The sequence below is a fragment of the Rhinopithecus bieti genome, unplaced genomic scaffold (assembly GCF_001698545.2).
Source record: "Rhinopithecus bieti isolate Rb0 unplaced genomic scaffold, ASM169854v2 scaffold_11380, whole genome shotgun sequence".
Classification (NCBI taxonomy): Eukaryota; Metazoa; Chordata; class Mammalia; order Primates; family Cercopithecidae; genus Rhinopithecus; species Rhinopithecus bieti.
Genome location: NW_016807225.1, coordinates 2254924 through 2272860, shown reverse-complemented (window position 1 = coordinate 2272860; position 17937 = coordinate 2254924). Strand labels below are relative to the sequence as shown.

At 37.9% G+C, this 17937-nt stretch overlaps 1 protein-coding gene across 23 annotated transcripts in view; it reads right to left on the bottom strand.

Moving 5' to 3' along the window:
* TTLL5 (tubulin tyrosine ligase like 5) overlaps positions 1-17937 on the bottom strand; it is a 300796-nt gene that overhangs the window by 192087 nt on the left and 90772 nt on the right. For 17 of the 23 annotated variants that reach the window (XR_001887070.1, XR_001887069.1, XR_001887071.1 and 14 more), the window contains 4 exons: positions 17807-17869; positions 12908-12946; positions 6032-6189; positions 4446-4752 (listed from right to left, as the gene is read on the bottom strand). Coding sequence is in view for 20 of the 23 variants with exons in the window: in XM_017880546.1 (XP_017736035.1) it covers positions 4446-4752; positions 6032-6189; positions 12908-12946; positions 17807-17869 (567 nt within the window). In the remaining 3 variants the exon portion in view is untranslated. The remainder of the gene's footprint in view (positions 1-4445; positions 4753-6031; positions 6190-12907; positions 12947-17806; positions 17870-17937) is intronic. The other 6 variants (XM_017880551.1, XM_017880556.1, XM_017880557.1 and 3 more) reach the window with 1 other exon arrangement.

The following is a 17937-nucleotide window of genomic DNA, read 5'->3' as shown; positions in this document are numbered from 1 at the left end:
TTTACAACCCTCGCCCATGCAATATCACTGAATGCTTTCTACTGACTGTTTTCACAAGGTTAGGAGGTAGGATTTGGATAGAGTAAGCTGGAAATCATAAGAGGGCTCCAGTCTAGCTTCCACGTGTGTGCTGGAGAATTGGAGGGCAAGGGAGTCAGGCTGGAGAGTAGATTTGCTTTTGAGAGCTTAATACATAAGAGCTTCAGAATATGAACTATGAATAAGGCTAGATCTTTGTTACTAGCAGGGATGGTTTTTACGGGAGCATAATATGGTTTTGAAATAATACATTTACATTTATATTTTCTTTTTTTTTCTTTTAAGACAGAGTTTTGCTCTTGTCACCCAGGCTGGAGTGCAGTGGCGTGATCTCGGTTCACTGCAACCTCTGCCTCCCAGGTTCAAGCGATTCTCCCGCCTCAGCCTCCCAAGTGGCTGAGATTACAGGTGCTCACTACCATGCCAGCTAATTTTTGTATTTTAGGAGAGATGGAGTTTCACTGTGTTGATCAGGTTGGTCTCAAACTCAGGTGATCCACCCACCTCAGCCCCCCAAAGCACTGGGATTACAGGTATGAGCCACGATGCCTGGCCATAAATGTAGATTTTCAACTGTTCCTCAAAGACAATAATTATACTCTTGTTTACCCAGAGAGCATATACCACTTTGCCCTGAACCAATCCTATAAGCTTTGTCTCCACAACAAATTATTCTCAAGTCAAAATAAATTTAAAAGATCATCAGTTTGGGTCAATAAATTCACCTACAATATAATGAACAAGAAATAGCACGTTTCAGACACCTTCGAATGTAGCAGAATATCCAATTCCACTGATTGATCCCTTTATATGAAAACCTGAAGATCTTTTAAATAACGGGATTACTGCTCATAAGTTGAGACTTCAATCATTGTTTTGTTGTGAATCACTGTTGCAAAGCAAATGAACAAGTATTGAGGTTTCCATTTCTATAAACCTCACGAATGTTAATTCTGAGACTGTCTCTAAGGTATTGGACACATTGTTCAGCTGGTCACTTGCAACAAACCCCCCACAAAGATGAAAGAATGAAAACCAGAATGATTTACACCAAAGAAACCAATTTTAAAAAACAAAAGGTTACGCATATGCCCAGTATATAAGATATGCAATAATGAGGCAATGCTTAGAGTTCTGAACCCTGGCTATGGACCTTCCCCAAACCCCTAAGCAGCCTCTGAGACACTTCACCGAACAATGAGCAGCTTTAGGGAACACAGTCTGAAAACCACTGATTGACACTAACATACCCTGCAATTTTAACAGTTTACTCATTCAAAGTGAGAGCCACAAGATTCGTGAAGAAATCATTTATTTCTACAACAACTAAGCAGAATGTTATTGCTGGAAAGGACCTTAGAATACAGTCCACTGGTTATCAAATGCTCTATTTTCAATTCAGTGAAATCTTTTTTCCCTCTAGGAAGAAGTTTGAAAAAATACTTGTCTAACTCCATACCCTGGATTGACAGAAAAGGAAACTGAGGCCTAGAGAAGCTCTTTGACTTGCCTATGACCACACAGCAAGGTGGCAGCACTAAAACAGACAGAGCCCAGGTCTTCTGACTGAGTTTAGTGTATTCCCCACTGACAGCACTATTCTTATTCTCCATGACACTGTTGCAAATCTTAACTCTATCCCATGGTACTCCAATCCAGACTTTCAGTATAAGAACTGGTCTCTAATTTAGAAATAAAGACTCTCATGCATAAACGCCTAATATTCCTCGCTCTTAAACGTCTATCAACTTCATTCATCCCATAGCACTTTCTTTCTGACTTATAGGAAGAGATATTCCCTCCTCTGGCCTCTTCCCACCTTCCTTTAGGACTCTTCTCTACCAATATATCCATTTCTGCATTTCTAATCCTCTTATCCGCAAATCCTTCCTCTTAGTCTATAAACAAGCTCCAGAACCTCTTTTCAAAAGAAAAAAAAAAAGGCCGGGCGCAGTGGCTCACGCCTGTAATCCCAGCACTTTGGGAGGCCGAGACGGGCAGATCACGAGGTCAGGAGATCGAGACCATCCTGGCTAACACGCTGAAAACCCGTCTCTACTAAAAAAATACAAAAACTAGCCGGGCACGGTGGCAGGCGCCTGTAGTCCCAGCTGCACGGGAGGCTGAGGCAGGAGAATGGCGTGAACCCGGGAGGCGGAGCTTGCAGTGAGTGGAGATCGCGCCACTGCACTCCAGCCTGGGCGACAGAGCGAGACTCTGTCTCAAAAAAAAAAAAAAAGAAAAAAAAGAAAAAAAAATCCATTTCTTTTAGCTGGCTGTCTCCCTGATGCATTCTTACCTTCCTTTCACTGCCAAACCCTTAGAAAGTTACTTCACACTTGCTTTCTTATTTTCTCTCCTCACAACTGCTCTTCCACCTACTCAGCTGGCCCTAGGTCACAAATCCAGAAGTCTCTTTTCACTATTCATCTAACTTGGGCTGTTTGAGGCTCTACAGACCTGAAACGCTCATTCTGCAGCTTTTACCATACTACTCCTTTCCGATGTTATGTCTATTGCTCTAACTGCTACTTCTTGATCTTTTTACTGACTTACCCATTGAACAGTGGTATTCCCCAGGGCTCAATTCTCTCTTTTTTATCCTTGCTGAACCAAATAACTTTGTGAACAATCTTACCCGTTCTGAAGACTTTACCTATCAACTATACAATCTTGTTCAACCTTGACCAACAAAGCTGTATTTTCACCTGTCTATTGGACATCAACCCAGAATACTTCCTTACTACATCTTAAATCAAACTCATTGTTTCTATCATGAAACCAACTCCTATGTTCCTTATATTGACCGAAGGCACTACCAAGTTTCCAAATGTGAAAAACTTAGTCTCATCAATTTTACTTTGCAAATTTTACTAAGTCCATCCCATTCTCTCCATTCCTAAAGCCATTACTCTGATCAAGGCCTTCATCTTCCTGGCTCTGGACAATTCTAACAGTTCCTAACTCACCCCCTGCCTTTAGTTTCACTATCCCACAATGCAAGCAGGATCGATTTACTTTCTAAAACAAGATCTCATCATATCATTTATCTGCTTAAAAGTCATCTAGAAAATAAAGCTCAGGCTCCTCTTACAGCCCTTCACAATCTAACGACATCCAATTTTTTAGTCTCATTTCTTACCATGCTCTTCTCCCCATGTAATTCTTCTAGTCTGTATTTTGTAAACACACCAAGCTCATTATGATGTCTGGGCCTTTGTACTTGCTATTCTGTTGGGAATGTTCTGCCTCCTAATATTCACAGGACTGACTCCTCATCATTCAGGACTTACCTCAAAGGTTACTCTTCATGCCAGATCACTGCAATTAAGTAACTCTGCCCAATTACATTCTAACATTACACCATCTTATTGTCCTGACAGCATTTCTCATGACCTGAAATGACCTTGTTTCTTTGGTGACTGTCAGTCTTCCCTACTAGACTGTAAGCTCCAGGCCTCTCTTGGTCCCCATAGTAATGTGAAATGGCCTAGCACAATTCTTGGCATAGGGCAGGTGCTCAATAAAAACTCACTGAGGGACTTAATTAATGACTGTATTATCACACCTCTATGTCTCTCTCTCTCTTTTTTTTTTTTTTTTTTTTTTTAAGATGGAGTTTCACTCTTGTTGCCCAGGCTGGAGGACAATGGCACAATCTTGGCTCACTGCAAACTCCACTTCCCGGGTTCAAGCAATTCTCCTGCCTCATCCTCCCTAGTAGCTGGGACTACAGGCATGTGCCACCACGCCCGGCTAATTTTGTATTTTTAGTAGAGACGGGGGTTTCTCCATGTTGGTCAGACTGGTCTCGAACTCCTGATCTTAGGTGATCCAACTGCCTCGGCCTCACAAAGTGCTGGGATTACAGGTGTGAGACACCACGCCTGGCCACCTCTACGTGTTTACTGCCTCTACCTAGCACCCCCACACTTAACCATCACTTCCCAAAGCTCCTGAAACCCTACTCATCAGTCAAGGCCTGATTCCAATTTTCCCTCCTCCATAATGCCTTTCTAGCTCTGCCAAGCCAGACCAATCACTCTTTTTCTATGTCCTAAGACCACTTTGTTTGTAGTGGGGCCATGGCCTAAGCTCTCTGTCTCTGATACTAAACCATGAGCTGCTTGAGCTCCTTGTCTCAGTTACCTTATACTCAGTGACTGACACAAATGCCCAACCAATGAGACCCGGGTTTGTATCATAGCTCTACCTTAGACAAATTACCTAACCTCTCTAAGGCTCAGTTTCCTTAATGATAGCAATGTCTAATCACAGTCATTATTTCATAGGACTTCTGTAAATATTAAATGAAAAATGACTGTAAAACCACTAAAATAGTACCTGGTACACAGTACAAGTTAGCTGTTATCAGTTTTACTAATATAATTATAAAAGATACTTACCTAAGATTGCCGTTATCTTGAAGAACCTGCATCAGGTTAAATTTAGGCTCCAGCTCCTGAGTCTCAAGTTTGCAGCACCGTTCACCTTTTTTACTCCATTCACGAACTTTCACGGAATTTTCTTTGGGTGTATTTTCTACCAAAGTTGTCAATGAGGGTGTATCTTTGGCTTGATTTTCTCTAAGAAATCCTCCAGACTCCTCCTGGGAAGCTTCCTGTTCTTCATCTTCATTCTCTAATGCGACTTCTTCCTCCTCTTCACTCTCTGTCTCAGTTTTAACATTCATTTCAGCTGGTTGGGTAATCACTAAATGCGAAGAATCACTAATGTTGCTGAAAAAAGGATTAAATGTTCCTCTCTCCCAATACCTTCCTTTTTTCTTTTTAGTAAAAGCCCATTTCTAAACCAAACCACAAACAAGGCACAGAATTAATAGCAACCACATGTCACTCTCTCATCTCATATATTCTCTTATTTATTTTTGTTTTTATTATCATTTTTTGAGACAGGTTCTCACTCTGTTGCCCAGGCTGGAGGGCAGTGGCAGGATCTTGGCTCATTACAGCTCGACGTCCTGGGGTCAAGTAGTCCTCCCACCTCAGCCTTCCAAGTACTTGGGACTATAGGCACATGTGACCATACCCAGCTAATTTTTGTATTTTTTGTAGAGACAGGATTTTGCCAGATTGCCTAGGCTGGTCTTGAACTCCTGGGCCCAAGCGATCCGCCCACCTCCGCCTCCTAAAGTGCTGGGATTATAGGCATGAGGCACCATGCCTGGCCTAATCTTACATATTCTAAAACCTATTAATAATCTTCATTAAAGTATATATTTTTCATCATACTCTCATCATGGCTCTTTCACAACTTAAGGCAAAAAATAAAAAACCAAAAACCCTTGGCTTAGTAATTTCTACAGTGTGTTAAGAGATTTTTTAAAAAGCACCCTTCCTGGAGGTATAAAGAATAGGGGAATATCTTTGTATCCTATGTTTATTCATTACCCTTCTCTACCACCTTGTACGTTCTATGAGGACAGAGACCGTATGTTTTTTATTTACCAGCAAAACCTCAGTGACTAACATGCTGCCTGATACAGATGTTCAACAAAGGAGGGAAGGGAAGAAAAAAAGGAAATCAGTATATCAGTCAATTACAAATAGACCTACAACATTGTAGAAGCTGGGAGAGAAAGAAATTCCACTTTGTCTGAAATATGCCATTCAGCAATGTTAAAGAATGAACTGAACTTACCTAATTATAAAAAACCTAAACAGCAATGCTCAGGATTCCATTAAACTCAGGCTAATATTATTCCTAGAGTCCCAGGTATTTGTATGATGCTGACAGAAGAGCAAAGGCCAAAATGTATGTGTTTCAGATAGTCTTAAATACAAATATTATAGAGTGGAAGGTTTAAAAACTTAAGACTTTGTTGAAATTAAGTTTCAGAGAAAAAAACTATACAAAAAAGGTGTATGTGATCAGGAAGATTCTGACTCATAAAATACTGAGTAAGCAGCTGGTTAACTCAGTCTGGCAGGATCCAGATAAGGGAGTTTGGTGAAAGCTCACCAGCAGGTACCTGGGTATTTTGGCCTCATTGCCCTCAATCTGCTACTCCGTCGTCTACGTTTTCGCACCTCCAGAGACAGGAGTTTCCTCTCGTACAGTGCAGCATGCAGCTTGGCCTTTGAATTCAGGCTCTCTATCTTCAATTCTGGCGCTCCATCAGCAGTCACTCTAGGGGAAAAGCAACATGGTAGCTACGACCTTCAGAAAGTTCTCTTTCATTCCAAGGCTATGCTTGCCAGAATTCCGTAATGCTGACACACCGGACATGGTAACTCAAGTGAATTCTAAAAGTTTGACAGATAAAGAGGAACACTAGAATCTACGTTAAAACCTCACTAGTGACCCATTTGAATTTACTAAATATTCTGAAAAAGATATGTGGCTAAAGACAATGTTTAAGACCTTTAAGTATTCAGTGATACTGATTATTACTTTACTGCAGGGATTATAAAGTGCCACCCAACACCTTATGCTTAAAATACTTTATACCTTAAAAATGACAACATTTTAATTCTTAAGTTGAGTGGTGGCAAATGGTGTTTGTTTCATTTCTATCTATTATAACTTACTCAGCATTTTATAAATATACTTTTGAACGTATATAAAATCTAAACAATATATATTTAGCAGAGGTTCAGATGAAGGGAAGAAAGGCTGATGATCTGTGAATATGCGAGGGAGCACCGAGTTGAGACACATAGAAGTGTCTTAGTGAAAAATTACCACGCCCTAGGGACTCACCAAGTCTCAAGCATCCCAACATGAGGAAATGCCAAGGCACCCACCCTCCTTTAAGATCCTAATTAGCTACAGCAGAAGGTGAAGCAAGGTGGCAGGGACTTTCAGGCATTCAGTACAGGTCAGGAGTTAGAGTCAGGGGCACAGACAAGGGAAAGAAGCAGAGATAGGACAAGGCCAAATACATCAGGTCGAGAATGAGAAATGGGATGTGGAAAGGGGGCTGGCACCAGATACATTAGGCATTAAAGACAAATCACAAATCAGGGAGTGACTGATATGAGGCCCAATCTACGCAAGGACTGAGCAAAATACAGGAGAGGCAGCCATAACCAAGTCATCAAAGAGAGGGCTCTGGGTCACCAGGTCAGAAAAGCAGTATCTGTATCAGTGACTGAAATCACATAGCCAACTCTCTACGCCCAACCTCAAAATCTAATCGGTTGGCTCTGACCTCTCTAGAACTCAAAGTGTGTTCCCTCTGAGGTCAAGAAATCATCCTAACTCCTCTGGGAGTTTTTAGTCTCTGAGTATAATAAAAAAGGCTGTGTCATTTGGTCTATTTAGGACCTTTTTGATAGGGATTTCTGGGTGGATGGAATGGATGGTAAGTCTTTTGGAGGCTTTGTCTCCAGAGTAGGACACAGAGCCAAAAGCAGGAAGGTCCTGGCACTGGGAGCAGAAATGGGAAGCAAATCAACGAACTTTAAAAATAGTTCAAATGTATTTTATCAGAGTCCCAAAGAGTAAACACACACACACAAACACACACACATCCACACAAACACAGAGAGAGAGAGAGAGAGAGAAATAAACTTTTAGCCACTTCAATAATAAAGAAAATAAAATAAATCTGATAGAAAAATAAAATCATTTAAACAATGTATTTAATAATGTCTGGCTAACTTGGTCAATTTTGTATTTTTTTTTAACTTGGTCAAATTTGAAAACCGTATGGACAAACATGGGCATAGTTTAACACCGACATCGTTATCTCATAAACACACAAACTCTCTCTCCAAAGACATGTCTCTTAAAAACTTAATGTGGTTGGAGACAATTTAATGTCTGAGGTCATTCTAATTAAATGAGTGGAAGTTAATTCAACACCCTAATAAATTAAAGCCCAGTGTTTACGTTCATGAAGCACTGTTCATTAAAAAAACAAGAGTTTATATTGTCTACATTATACTGTCTACATTGTCAAGAACTCCATTCTTTAGGAAAAAAAGAGATTTCTTTTATCAACAAAACTCAAAAAATAAACTTTTGAAAACATGAATGCTAAAAGCTCAGAGATATGGAGAAGCTACTACAAATCTCTTTCTCTAAAGGTATTTTAAAATAACAACTAGGAACTAAGAGATCCTGGATAAACAGATAAATCCTAAATAGTACAAGGGATGGAGGAAAGGGAATGTTGGGTAAAGTATGAATCCGATAGGCCAGAATAATAGTTCTATGAGGGCAAGGACCATGTTTGTCTTGTATCACTGTATCTTAGATGCTTATGAGACAGTCCAGCACACAGCTGACTTGCCATAAATATTGGTTAATAAACAACTGAATTTCCTAAAAATGAGTTAATTATCTTTTAGCTACGTCTTTTTCATTTACTTTTTCCAACTATTTATTTATTATTTATTTTTGAGATGGAGTCTCTGTCACCCAGGCTGGAGTACAGTGGCGCCATCTCGACTCACCGCAACCTCTGCCTCCTGGGTTCAAGCAATTCTCCTGCCTCAGCCTCCCAGGTAGCTGGGACTACAGGCATGTGCCACCACGCATGGCTAATTTTTTGTATTTTTAGTAGAGATGGGGTTTCACCGTATTGGCCAGGATGGTCTCGATCTCCTGACCTCTTGATCCGCCCGCCTCGGCCTCCCAAAGTGCTAGGATTACAGGTGTGAGCCACCATGCCCGGCCCCCAGCATTTTTGTTTTGGAAATATTTAAACAAAAGTTTAAAGAATTGTGCAGTGAACAACCATATACCTACCTACCACCTAGTTTCTACAATTAACATTTTACTATATTTTGTTTTGTTACGTATATATCCAATTATACATCCCTCCATCCATACATCAATCTATCTAGTTTTTAAAGCAATTCAAAGTTAGAGACATCACTGCATTTTGCTCCTAAACATTTCAACATGCATATCATTACTATCTAGAATTCAATAATTGTTTTATAGAACTGTGTTTGGTAAGCTAAAAGTTACGTACAGTGACATATCCAAATATTAAATGTCCACTTAATGAGTTCTGACAAATGTCTAGAGCTTTGTAACCTAAACTCTTAACATTACTATCACCTCAGAAGTTCTCATGCCACTTCCCACTCAATCCTTCCCTAACGTCCTAAAGGTAATCACAGTTGTGAATTTTTCATCATGTATTAGTTTTGCCTGCTCTAGAATTTCATAAAAATGAAACCATACAGTATGAACTGTTTTGTGCAAGGCTTCTTTCATTCAGCATGCTTTTGAGATTCACTCATGTGTGTATCAGTATTCATCCCATTTTACTTCTGAGCAATAGGTCACTGTCTGAATAACCCACAGTTATCTGCTCTCTTGCTGGACACCTAGGTTGTTTTCTGTTTTGGAGCATTACGAATAAAGCTACTATGAATGTGTTTGTACAAGCCGTTTTTCTTCTGTGTAGATCTCAAAGTGAAATTTGTGTATTTCTAACAAACTGCCAGTCTCTTCCTAGAGTGCCTGTACCAGTTTATGCTGTCAACGACGATTTATCACAGTTGTGTTAGTTCCACATCCTTACCGACATTTAGTATTGTCAGTATAGTATCAGCCATTCTGCTAGATGTTCAGTGGTATAATGTGGTCTTAATTTGTCATTCCCTAATAACTAATGTTGTTAAGCATTTTCATGAGCATATTGGCTACTCATGTGTCTTCCTTTTGAAGGGTCTGTTCAAACATTTTACCCTTTTGTAATCAGGTGGACGGTCTTTTTATTATTGAGTTGTGGGAGTTCTTGATAGTTCCTAGATATCAATCCTTTGACAGATATGTTTGATGCATATTTCCACTCAGTCAGTGGCTTGCCAAATCATCTTCCTAACAGTATCTTATAACAAAGTTTTTAATCTTGAGAAAATATAACATTATTTGTGTTTTATTGTTTTCTGTGTCATGTCTAAAAACAGCCAAGCCCAAAGTCACAAAGATACCATGTTTTCTTCAATAGGTTTTATACTAATAGTTTTTATATCTATGAATCATCTCTAATTTCTATGGAAGACAGCGATTGGGGTTCATTTTTAAAAATATGATATTCAGTTGTTCCATCTCCATTTTAAAAAAATAATTTCCTTTCACCATTGGATTACTTTGACCATATAAATGTGGGTCTATTTCTGGGCTTTCTATTCTGTTTCAATGTGATCAGTTTGCCAATATCTTGAATACTGTACAATTACAGTATTTAGGTCAAGTACTTTAAGTCTTTTTCAAGATTACTTTGGATATTCTGAGTCCTTTGTATTTGAATATAAATTTTTAAATGTTGGTCCATTTCTCTTAAAAAATCCACCAGAATAATGATTGAGATTGCACTGGATCTTTACATCAATTTGAGGAAAATGGCTATTTAACTATATTAATTCTTCTAATCGACAAATATGGCATATCTCTCCATTTATTTAGGTCTTTTAAAATTTCTTTCAGTATTATTTAATAGTTTTACTGTATAGGTATTAAACATGTTTTGTTAAATTTATTCCTAAGTATTTCATATTTTCAAATGCTGTTGTAAATATAATTTAAAATTTCATTTTCCAATTATTTACTACTAGTACCTTAAGATACAATTGATTTTAGTATGTTGATCTTGTATCCTAAGACCTTGCTAAGTTCACTTGTGTGTTCTTGTAGCTATAGATGTCTTAGGATTTTCTACTAACCTGATTATGTCATCCAAAAATAGACATTTTACTTCCTCCTTTCCAATCTGTGTGCATTTCTTTTTTGCTGCCTTGCTTTACTATACTAACGTACAATGTGAATAAAAGTGGTATGAGTGGACATCTTGCCCTATTACAAATCATACAGAAAAAGCCTTCAATATTTTACTGAATATGATGATAGCAATAGGGTTTTCATGTAAGGCCTTTATCAAATTAAAGAAGTTTCCTTCTACTTCTGATTTGCTGAGTTTTTCTCATAAGTATGTGTTGAATTTCATCAGTTGCTTTTTTGGGATATCTAATGAAAAGATAAATCTAGTTTTTCCCCTGTAATAAATATGGTGAATTTCAATGACTAATTTTCAAACATTAAGCAATACTGGGGAATACTGGGGAAAATCTCAGTCATATGTATTATCCTTTTTATACTGGCAGATTAGATTTGCTAATATTAAAAAATTTTGTGTCTTTGTTCTTGAAGGATATTAGCCTGTAATTTTCTCTTCTTCTATTTTAATGTCTTTGTCAGGTTTTGGCATCATAGTCACACTGGTGTCATAAGATGAACTGGGAAGTGTCCCTTCCTATATTCTTAAAAGAATCTGTATAAGATTGGTGCTATTATTCCTCAAATGCTTGACAGAATTCAATAGTGAAACCAGAGAGCCCAGAGTTTTCTCTACAGGAAAGTTTTTCATTACAAATTCAATTTTCTCAACAGATACAGGGCTTTTCAAAATTTCTACTTCAGCTGGTATCAGTCTTGGTGTTCGCCTCCACACTCCCCCCACCACAAAGAATTGTCATTTCATCTGTCAAAGTAATAGAATAAAGTTGCTAATAATATTGCCTTAATAACCTTTTTCCCCACCTTAGTATCCACTTTATGTCTGTTGAATCTATAGTGAAATCCTCTCTTTTCTATCTGATGATATTGGTAATTACTGTCCTTTCTCTTTATTCTAGATCAGTCTACCTAACGGTTTATCAATTATGCTACCTTATCAATGAACACACTTTGGATTTTGTTAATATTCTTTATTGTTTGTTTTATATTTGATTTCTGCCTTTCCTTTCTTCTGCTTACTTCTACTACTTTCTTCTACTTACTCTGCTTTTTTCAGTTTCTTAAACATTAGAACACTGATCTCAGTCCTCAGTTTTCTAAGGTAAGCATTTAAACTTATAATTTCCCCCAAAGTACTACTTTCGCTGTAGTGTACATAACTTGACATATTTTTACTATCATTCAGTTCAAAGTATTTTCTAATTTTCCTCATCATTTCTTCTTTGACCCATGGATTATTTAGAAATGTTGTTTAATCCCCAAGTATGTGAAGATTTTCTATTGTTATTGATATTCAATTCTATTGTGGCCAAAGAACATACTCTGTATCATTTTAATCCTTTTAAATATATTAGGACTTGTTTCACACTCCAGCATATGATCTATCATATGCCAGCTTGCATTTGCTTATACCTTTACAGAGCCCAAAATCCCTATTGATGGCAATATAAAATGAGTGCCAAAAAATGAAGAACAGAACTCAGTGATCTTCATATATTCTTAATGTTTAAGATTTTCTTCTTTTTTCTCAATTTTCAAATTAACAGCAGTATGTTATACGAAGCATATTTCTCGACTCAAAACTAGAGAAAACTTATACACCAAGGGTGACTTTCTATTTGGAAACAAGCTACAAACTTGATTTATCTGAGTTTTCCCTTAACTAAATGAGAATCAAAATATATTCCTTCTTTAAAGAAAAATTAGATTTATGCTTTAAAGGGCTCTCTGCCTAAATGAAAGTCCACAGGTGTTTTGTATACTTTCAGTTCTGTGGCAAACTAGAAACGGGTTCTCTTCTGTACCACGAGGCACAGAGCTGTGTGCCTCAGGCATGTCAAGGCCAAAACACAAACTCTTACTTGAATCTAACATGATAGTAGTTTCAAAATCTCATTAATTCTCTTACACAGCTAAACGAGAATACCATCTTCAGTTAGAATAGTATACCTGCAGTTATAGTGAAGTAAATCTCAAACTTAGTTTGTAAAAGTGGCCACAAAACACTTTTTCAATAGAAAAAAAATTTTATGTTACTATTCGGGCTGAACCAAACTAAAAATGGTTATATAAGGTATTATGCTTAGTCTGTGCATGGTCACATATTATGCACATGGAAAGAATTTCTCAACTTTTAAAAGGCAGTTACCGTGTTCTTCCTGTCAATAAGCTTCTTCTTGGGTTTCCCCTACAGAAGCAGAAAGGATAACTGGGTTAGAGAATGCTATTCAGATAGTCTCTCTTGAGTTCACACACACATGCACTCCAGAAATTTTTAATACAGAAATTCAACATGAAATTAGGCCAAGGAGGGCATCTTTGCAGAAAAGCACACAGATAAATTGAGAACATTCTCATAAAAGAGTAGAGTGGTGTGAGCTGGAGGGACATCAATAAAAAACAAAAGAGAGAGGACAAATTATAGAGAAAAATTATAACAATTATTTGTATTTGTTTATCTATTTACAAAGCAAACTGCTTATTCATCACAACAACCCTGTGAAGAAGGTTGTTAACTAGCTCCATTTATAGAAAGGAGCAGGATAAGATACTTTTTTGACCTGCCATGGCCAGAGCTTAAAGGGCTTACATCTGAGCCCCTGGCTTAGGTCTCAAACTGCAGTGCTCTTTCTACTTTCATTGAACTGTTTTAGGAAAAGAAACCAAGTTCAATTCTCACGGGGTTCAAAAGGGATGCTCATCAGAAATATATTTCCACCATAAAAAACCATTTGTATTAAAAGGCCTGGGCGCATTGCGCTCACCCTGAATCCTAGCACTTGGAGGCGCAAAGCAGGAACTGCTTAGCCAGGAGTTGAAGACCAGCTGGGCACATGGTAAACCCCGTCTCCACTCACAAAATACAAAAAATAAAGCCCGGGCGCTGGTGGCCCAAACCGTAATCCCAGCACTTTGACGGCCGAGACGGGCGGATCACAAGGTCAAGGAGATCGAGACAATCCTGGCTAACACGGTGAAGACCCCGTCTCTACTAACAAAATACAAGAAACTAGCCGGCGAGGTTGGCGAACGCCTGTAGTCCCAGCTACTCGGAGGCTCCTTTTTGAGGGGCAGGAGAAGGCTGACCCCGAAGGCGAGCTGCAAGTGAGCGAGAATCCGGCCACTGCACTCCAGCGCCGGCGACAGAGTGAGACTCCGTCTCAACAACAACAAAAAAAAATACAAAAAATTAGCCAGGCGTGGTGGTGTGCACCTGTAATCCCAGCTACTTGGCAGGCTGAGGCAGGAGAATTACTTGAACCTGGGAGGCAGAGGTTGCAGTGAGCCAAGATCGTGCCACTGCACTCCACCCTGGGCGACAGAGCGAGACTCCATCTCAAAAAAACAAAACAACAACAACAACAACAACAACAAACCTCTACTGAAAAAAGATACTCTCCATTGTCTCTAAACTAGGGCTGGGCTCTAACCACACAAATTGAGCGCTATTCATGTTAAAATAGGTTTTTGTTTTTCTTTTAAAACACTCTCATTCAATTTCCTTTCATTTAACACTCTTAAAAAATTTCCAGGTGGACAGTGGCTCACACCTATAATTCTAGCACTTTGGGAGGCCGAGGCGAGTGGATTACTTGAGGCCAGGAGTTCCAGACCAGCTTGGCCAACATGGCAAAACCCCGTCTCTATTAAAAAATACAAAAATTAGCCACATGTGGTGTCATGAGCCCGTAAGCCCAGCTGCTTGAGAGGCTGAGGCAGGAGAATCGCTTGAACCCGGAAGGAGGAGGATGCAGTGAGCCAAGATTGCACCACTGCACTCCAGCCTGGGCAACAGAGTGAGACATTGTCTCAAAAAAAAAAAAAAGTTCCCAGTTTTACCTGTACTCATTTATGTACATGTGTTTTTAATTCAGTACACTTTTATTGCCTATGTAGGTTCATCTACCCACCACAGAAAAGATACTCAGTGATTACATTACCACAAAGATCCCCTATGTTGCCCTTTTATAACTACCCATACCTCTTAAACCCTGCCCCATTAATCTGTTCCCCATTCTAAAATTGTGTCATTTCAAAAATATTATATAGAGTCACATAACATGTTTTGATATTGGTGTTTTTGTAGAGACAAATGCAATGTAGATGATATGTAAAGAAAATCCAGTGAAAAGGTAAGTCTTCACCAAGATGTTTTGTCTTTCCTTTCCCATGTTTTCTATCCATGTTAATGTCCTGATATTGTCAGGTAATCATCAGAAAGTCTCAAAATGATTTTAAGTTTTTCACCCAGATAATGGTTTTCTCCAGTAATTTGCAATCATGACTTTACATTATAATTACCTGGGCAGCTTTTAGTAAGTACCAATACTTCACTCTGGGTGGGGGTGGGGTGAACGGGACATAAAGCCAGGATTAAAGCTACTGCCATAGTGTAAGACAGTATATAAGATACTGTTTGCCAGGACAGGGTGGGTAGGCTGGGGAGGAGTCAAGAAGGTAAGGAAGGTAGTCAAAAGTAACCTAAAAGAAATGAGTAGAGAATTAGTTTGAAAGTGGTTCTAACAATAACAAAATGAATTAGATTTGCAAGAAAGAAAACATCCATTCAGATTGATGAGAGAATAGATTTACTGGAAGATATGAGGACTTGCTACAAACACAGTCTCATTTTTTTCAATGCATGTTTCCGTGTGTGTGCCTACCACATGGTAGGTTCTTGATACTGACAAAGATGAACATAACAAAGTACCTACTCGTAAGAGCCAACCTGGAAAGTACAAATTAGTCAACAGGCAATTATACAATCTGGGAATCTAAATTAGACTGAGTTAGGATAAAAGAAGGGCTGGGTGTACCTCTTCCTGATCTAGGATAGAGAAGGAAGGACAAAGCTAGAAGAATTTAGGGATGGATTGAAGGCCATTCCAAAAGAAGGGGAGTTTGTAAGAACAAGGATGTATAAAAGAGCAAGTAGAAATGGCCATGAGTTGGTGTGGAAAGGTGATGATTAGGCTAAAAAGGTAGGCATGGGTAGATCATGAGGGTTTTCTTAGCTAAACAGGGAAAATTATGTTTTCTTAATCAAAGTTTTAGAATGCTTCATAAGCAGGAGCTGTTAACTGGGGCCTGAAGAAAGAATGCAGGGAGTATACAAACTTGGATAGAAAAAAACTTACATCCTCTAATTGAAATTTAGCATTTCCTCCATATAAATGTAGGAAACTATCCACAGTAGTGGATTAATGTGACTTCATTACCAAAAGAAATAATGCATCTATTTTCATATTACTTTAGAATTATTACAACAATTTTGAAATAATGTCAATATTTATCATTCTTTGAAATTATGGTAGGTATCAGATCTGCTGCTAGGTCTTACTCTTCAATATGTTAACAAAGAGGCACATGTATTATTACATCTCAAATTGTTTATTTTTGGCTACTCCTAGGCAGATGCTTCCTCATTTTGGCTAATGTAGTGGTCCCCACAATGCCTACTCTGCCCTCTTTCCCCTTCCTGGGAAACCCAAGTATAGAAAGATCCAGCGTCAAGCGCAGGGTCCACGTCAGTTCAGAAACAGACCTACATAACCTGTGAAGCAAACTACCTGTCTTAAGCAAACAGTTCATTACTTCTAAATATGACTGGACAAAGATCACCATACATTTGCAGATATATAAAAAACTAGAAAGAATAAGATGAATAAATACAACTAATCCACAAGAATTAAAATAATGCAAAAAACAGAAAGGAACTTTGAACAATCTAAAATAGAGATTTGAAAAGACATTACATCCATGAAATACTAAAACTAATCAAAAAGCAAAAATAGTTCTTGTATATTAAAAACACACTTGCCAAAATAAAAAACTAAATTAAACACCCCTATCCTGTGTGAGTAATAAATAACGATATAGATATGGTTGAAGATCAATTTAGTTTTGGAAAACAAAATCCAAGAAATCTCCAAGAATTTAAAGCTAAGAGGCAAAACCAAAAGTATAAAAACAGTAAAGAAATACAGAGGCTATAGCCAAAATTTATCTAACAGGAATTTCACAAGGAGAGTAAAGAAAGGATAAGGGAAATACTTCCCACAGCTGAAAGACTGAAAGGCTGCACTCACTGCATAACCAAAATAATGAAAAATGACGTATCAGAACACATCCTGGTAACATATCTAAACTCTAAAGGTAAAAGAAACCTCGTAAAAGTTTTCATAGAGGGGAGGAAAAACCCACAAGTTTTATATATATGAAGAAATGAGATTGTGTCTTCTACGTAAATCCAAAGATCTCTTTCTTTAGAACCTACATTACTTAATCGTAATTATCACAAATTTATAGAGACAAATTGCAAATCCCATGTATTTCCTGATACTAGATCATGAAATTGCAGATGGTTAAAACATGGGTATCTATTTTAAGAATACTTCAAAAAAGGATTTTTTTGAAACCTACATCAAAATAATATAGGTTTCTCTAAATAACTAGGGTGCCGTATTTTGATAATCAATTAATGAACCATAGTGCAATGCAGTTATGTCTCAGGGGCTAAAAGTATGTGGAACTAAGCAGCCCTGATTGCTGTGCTATTTAAATTCCAATGTCTGTTTTCCATCATTTCCTTCTGTTTTCCCTTGTATTGAGATTATCAGTTGTCATTTCTTATAAAAGTTTCAGTGTATTTACTTTATGAATTACCTCCCCTCCACTTTTTCCAATCTGATAATTCTAATCTCTTCTGGTCTAGAAAAACAAATAATCATGTCTATTAAAACTGCATCTAAAGTATAATGGCACTGAGTAAAGGCCTTCCTTAAAGAAGAATAAAGTTTAAGGCATCTGTTAAAATTGCTCAAAGATCGTTATAGTTTAATTTTTGTCTTTTGGAAATGTTACAAAGTGCTGAGAGTTCATGATAAATTCTGGAAAAATGAGTCATGATATCATCCTTTCTACAGGACTTCTTTTTCTAGCAGAGATTTTACCTAAAGACTTTTATAAGGTCTCTTTCCTTCTTTTACATGTACTTTCTTTTAATCTTGTGATCTAGTCCTAAATTTAAAGTTTAGCAAATCTCTACCTGTCCTGGAAGAGGCGTGTTGCCAGCATATAGTTCATTGAGGTCTTATGCTCGAGGTAGGACCTGAAAGGCAAAGAAAGAAACCGGTTATTTCTTAAGCTAGTTCAAGAGGAAAATGTAGAAATAACACC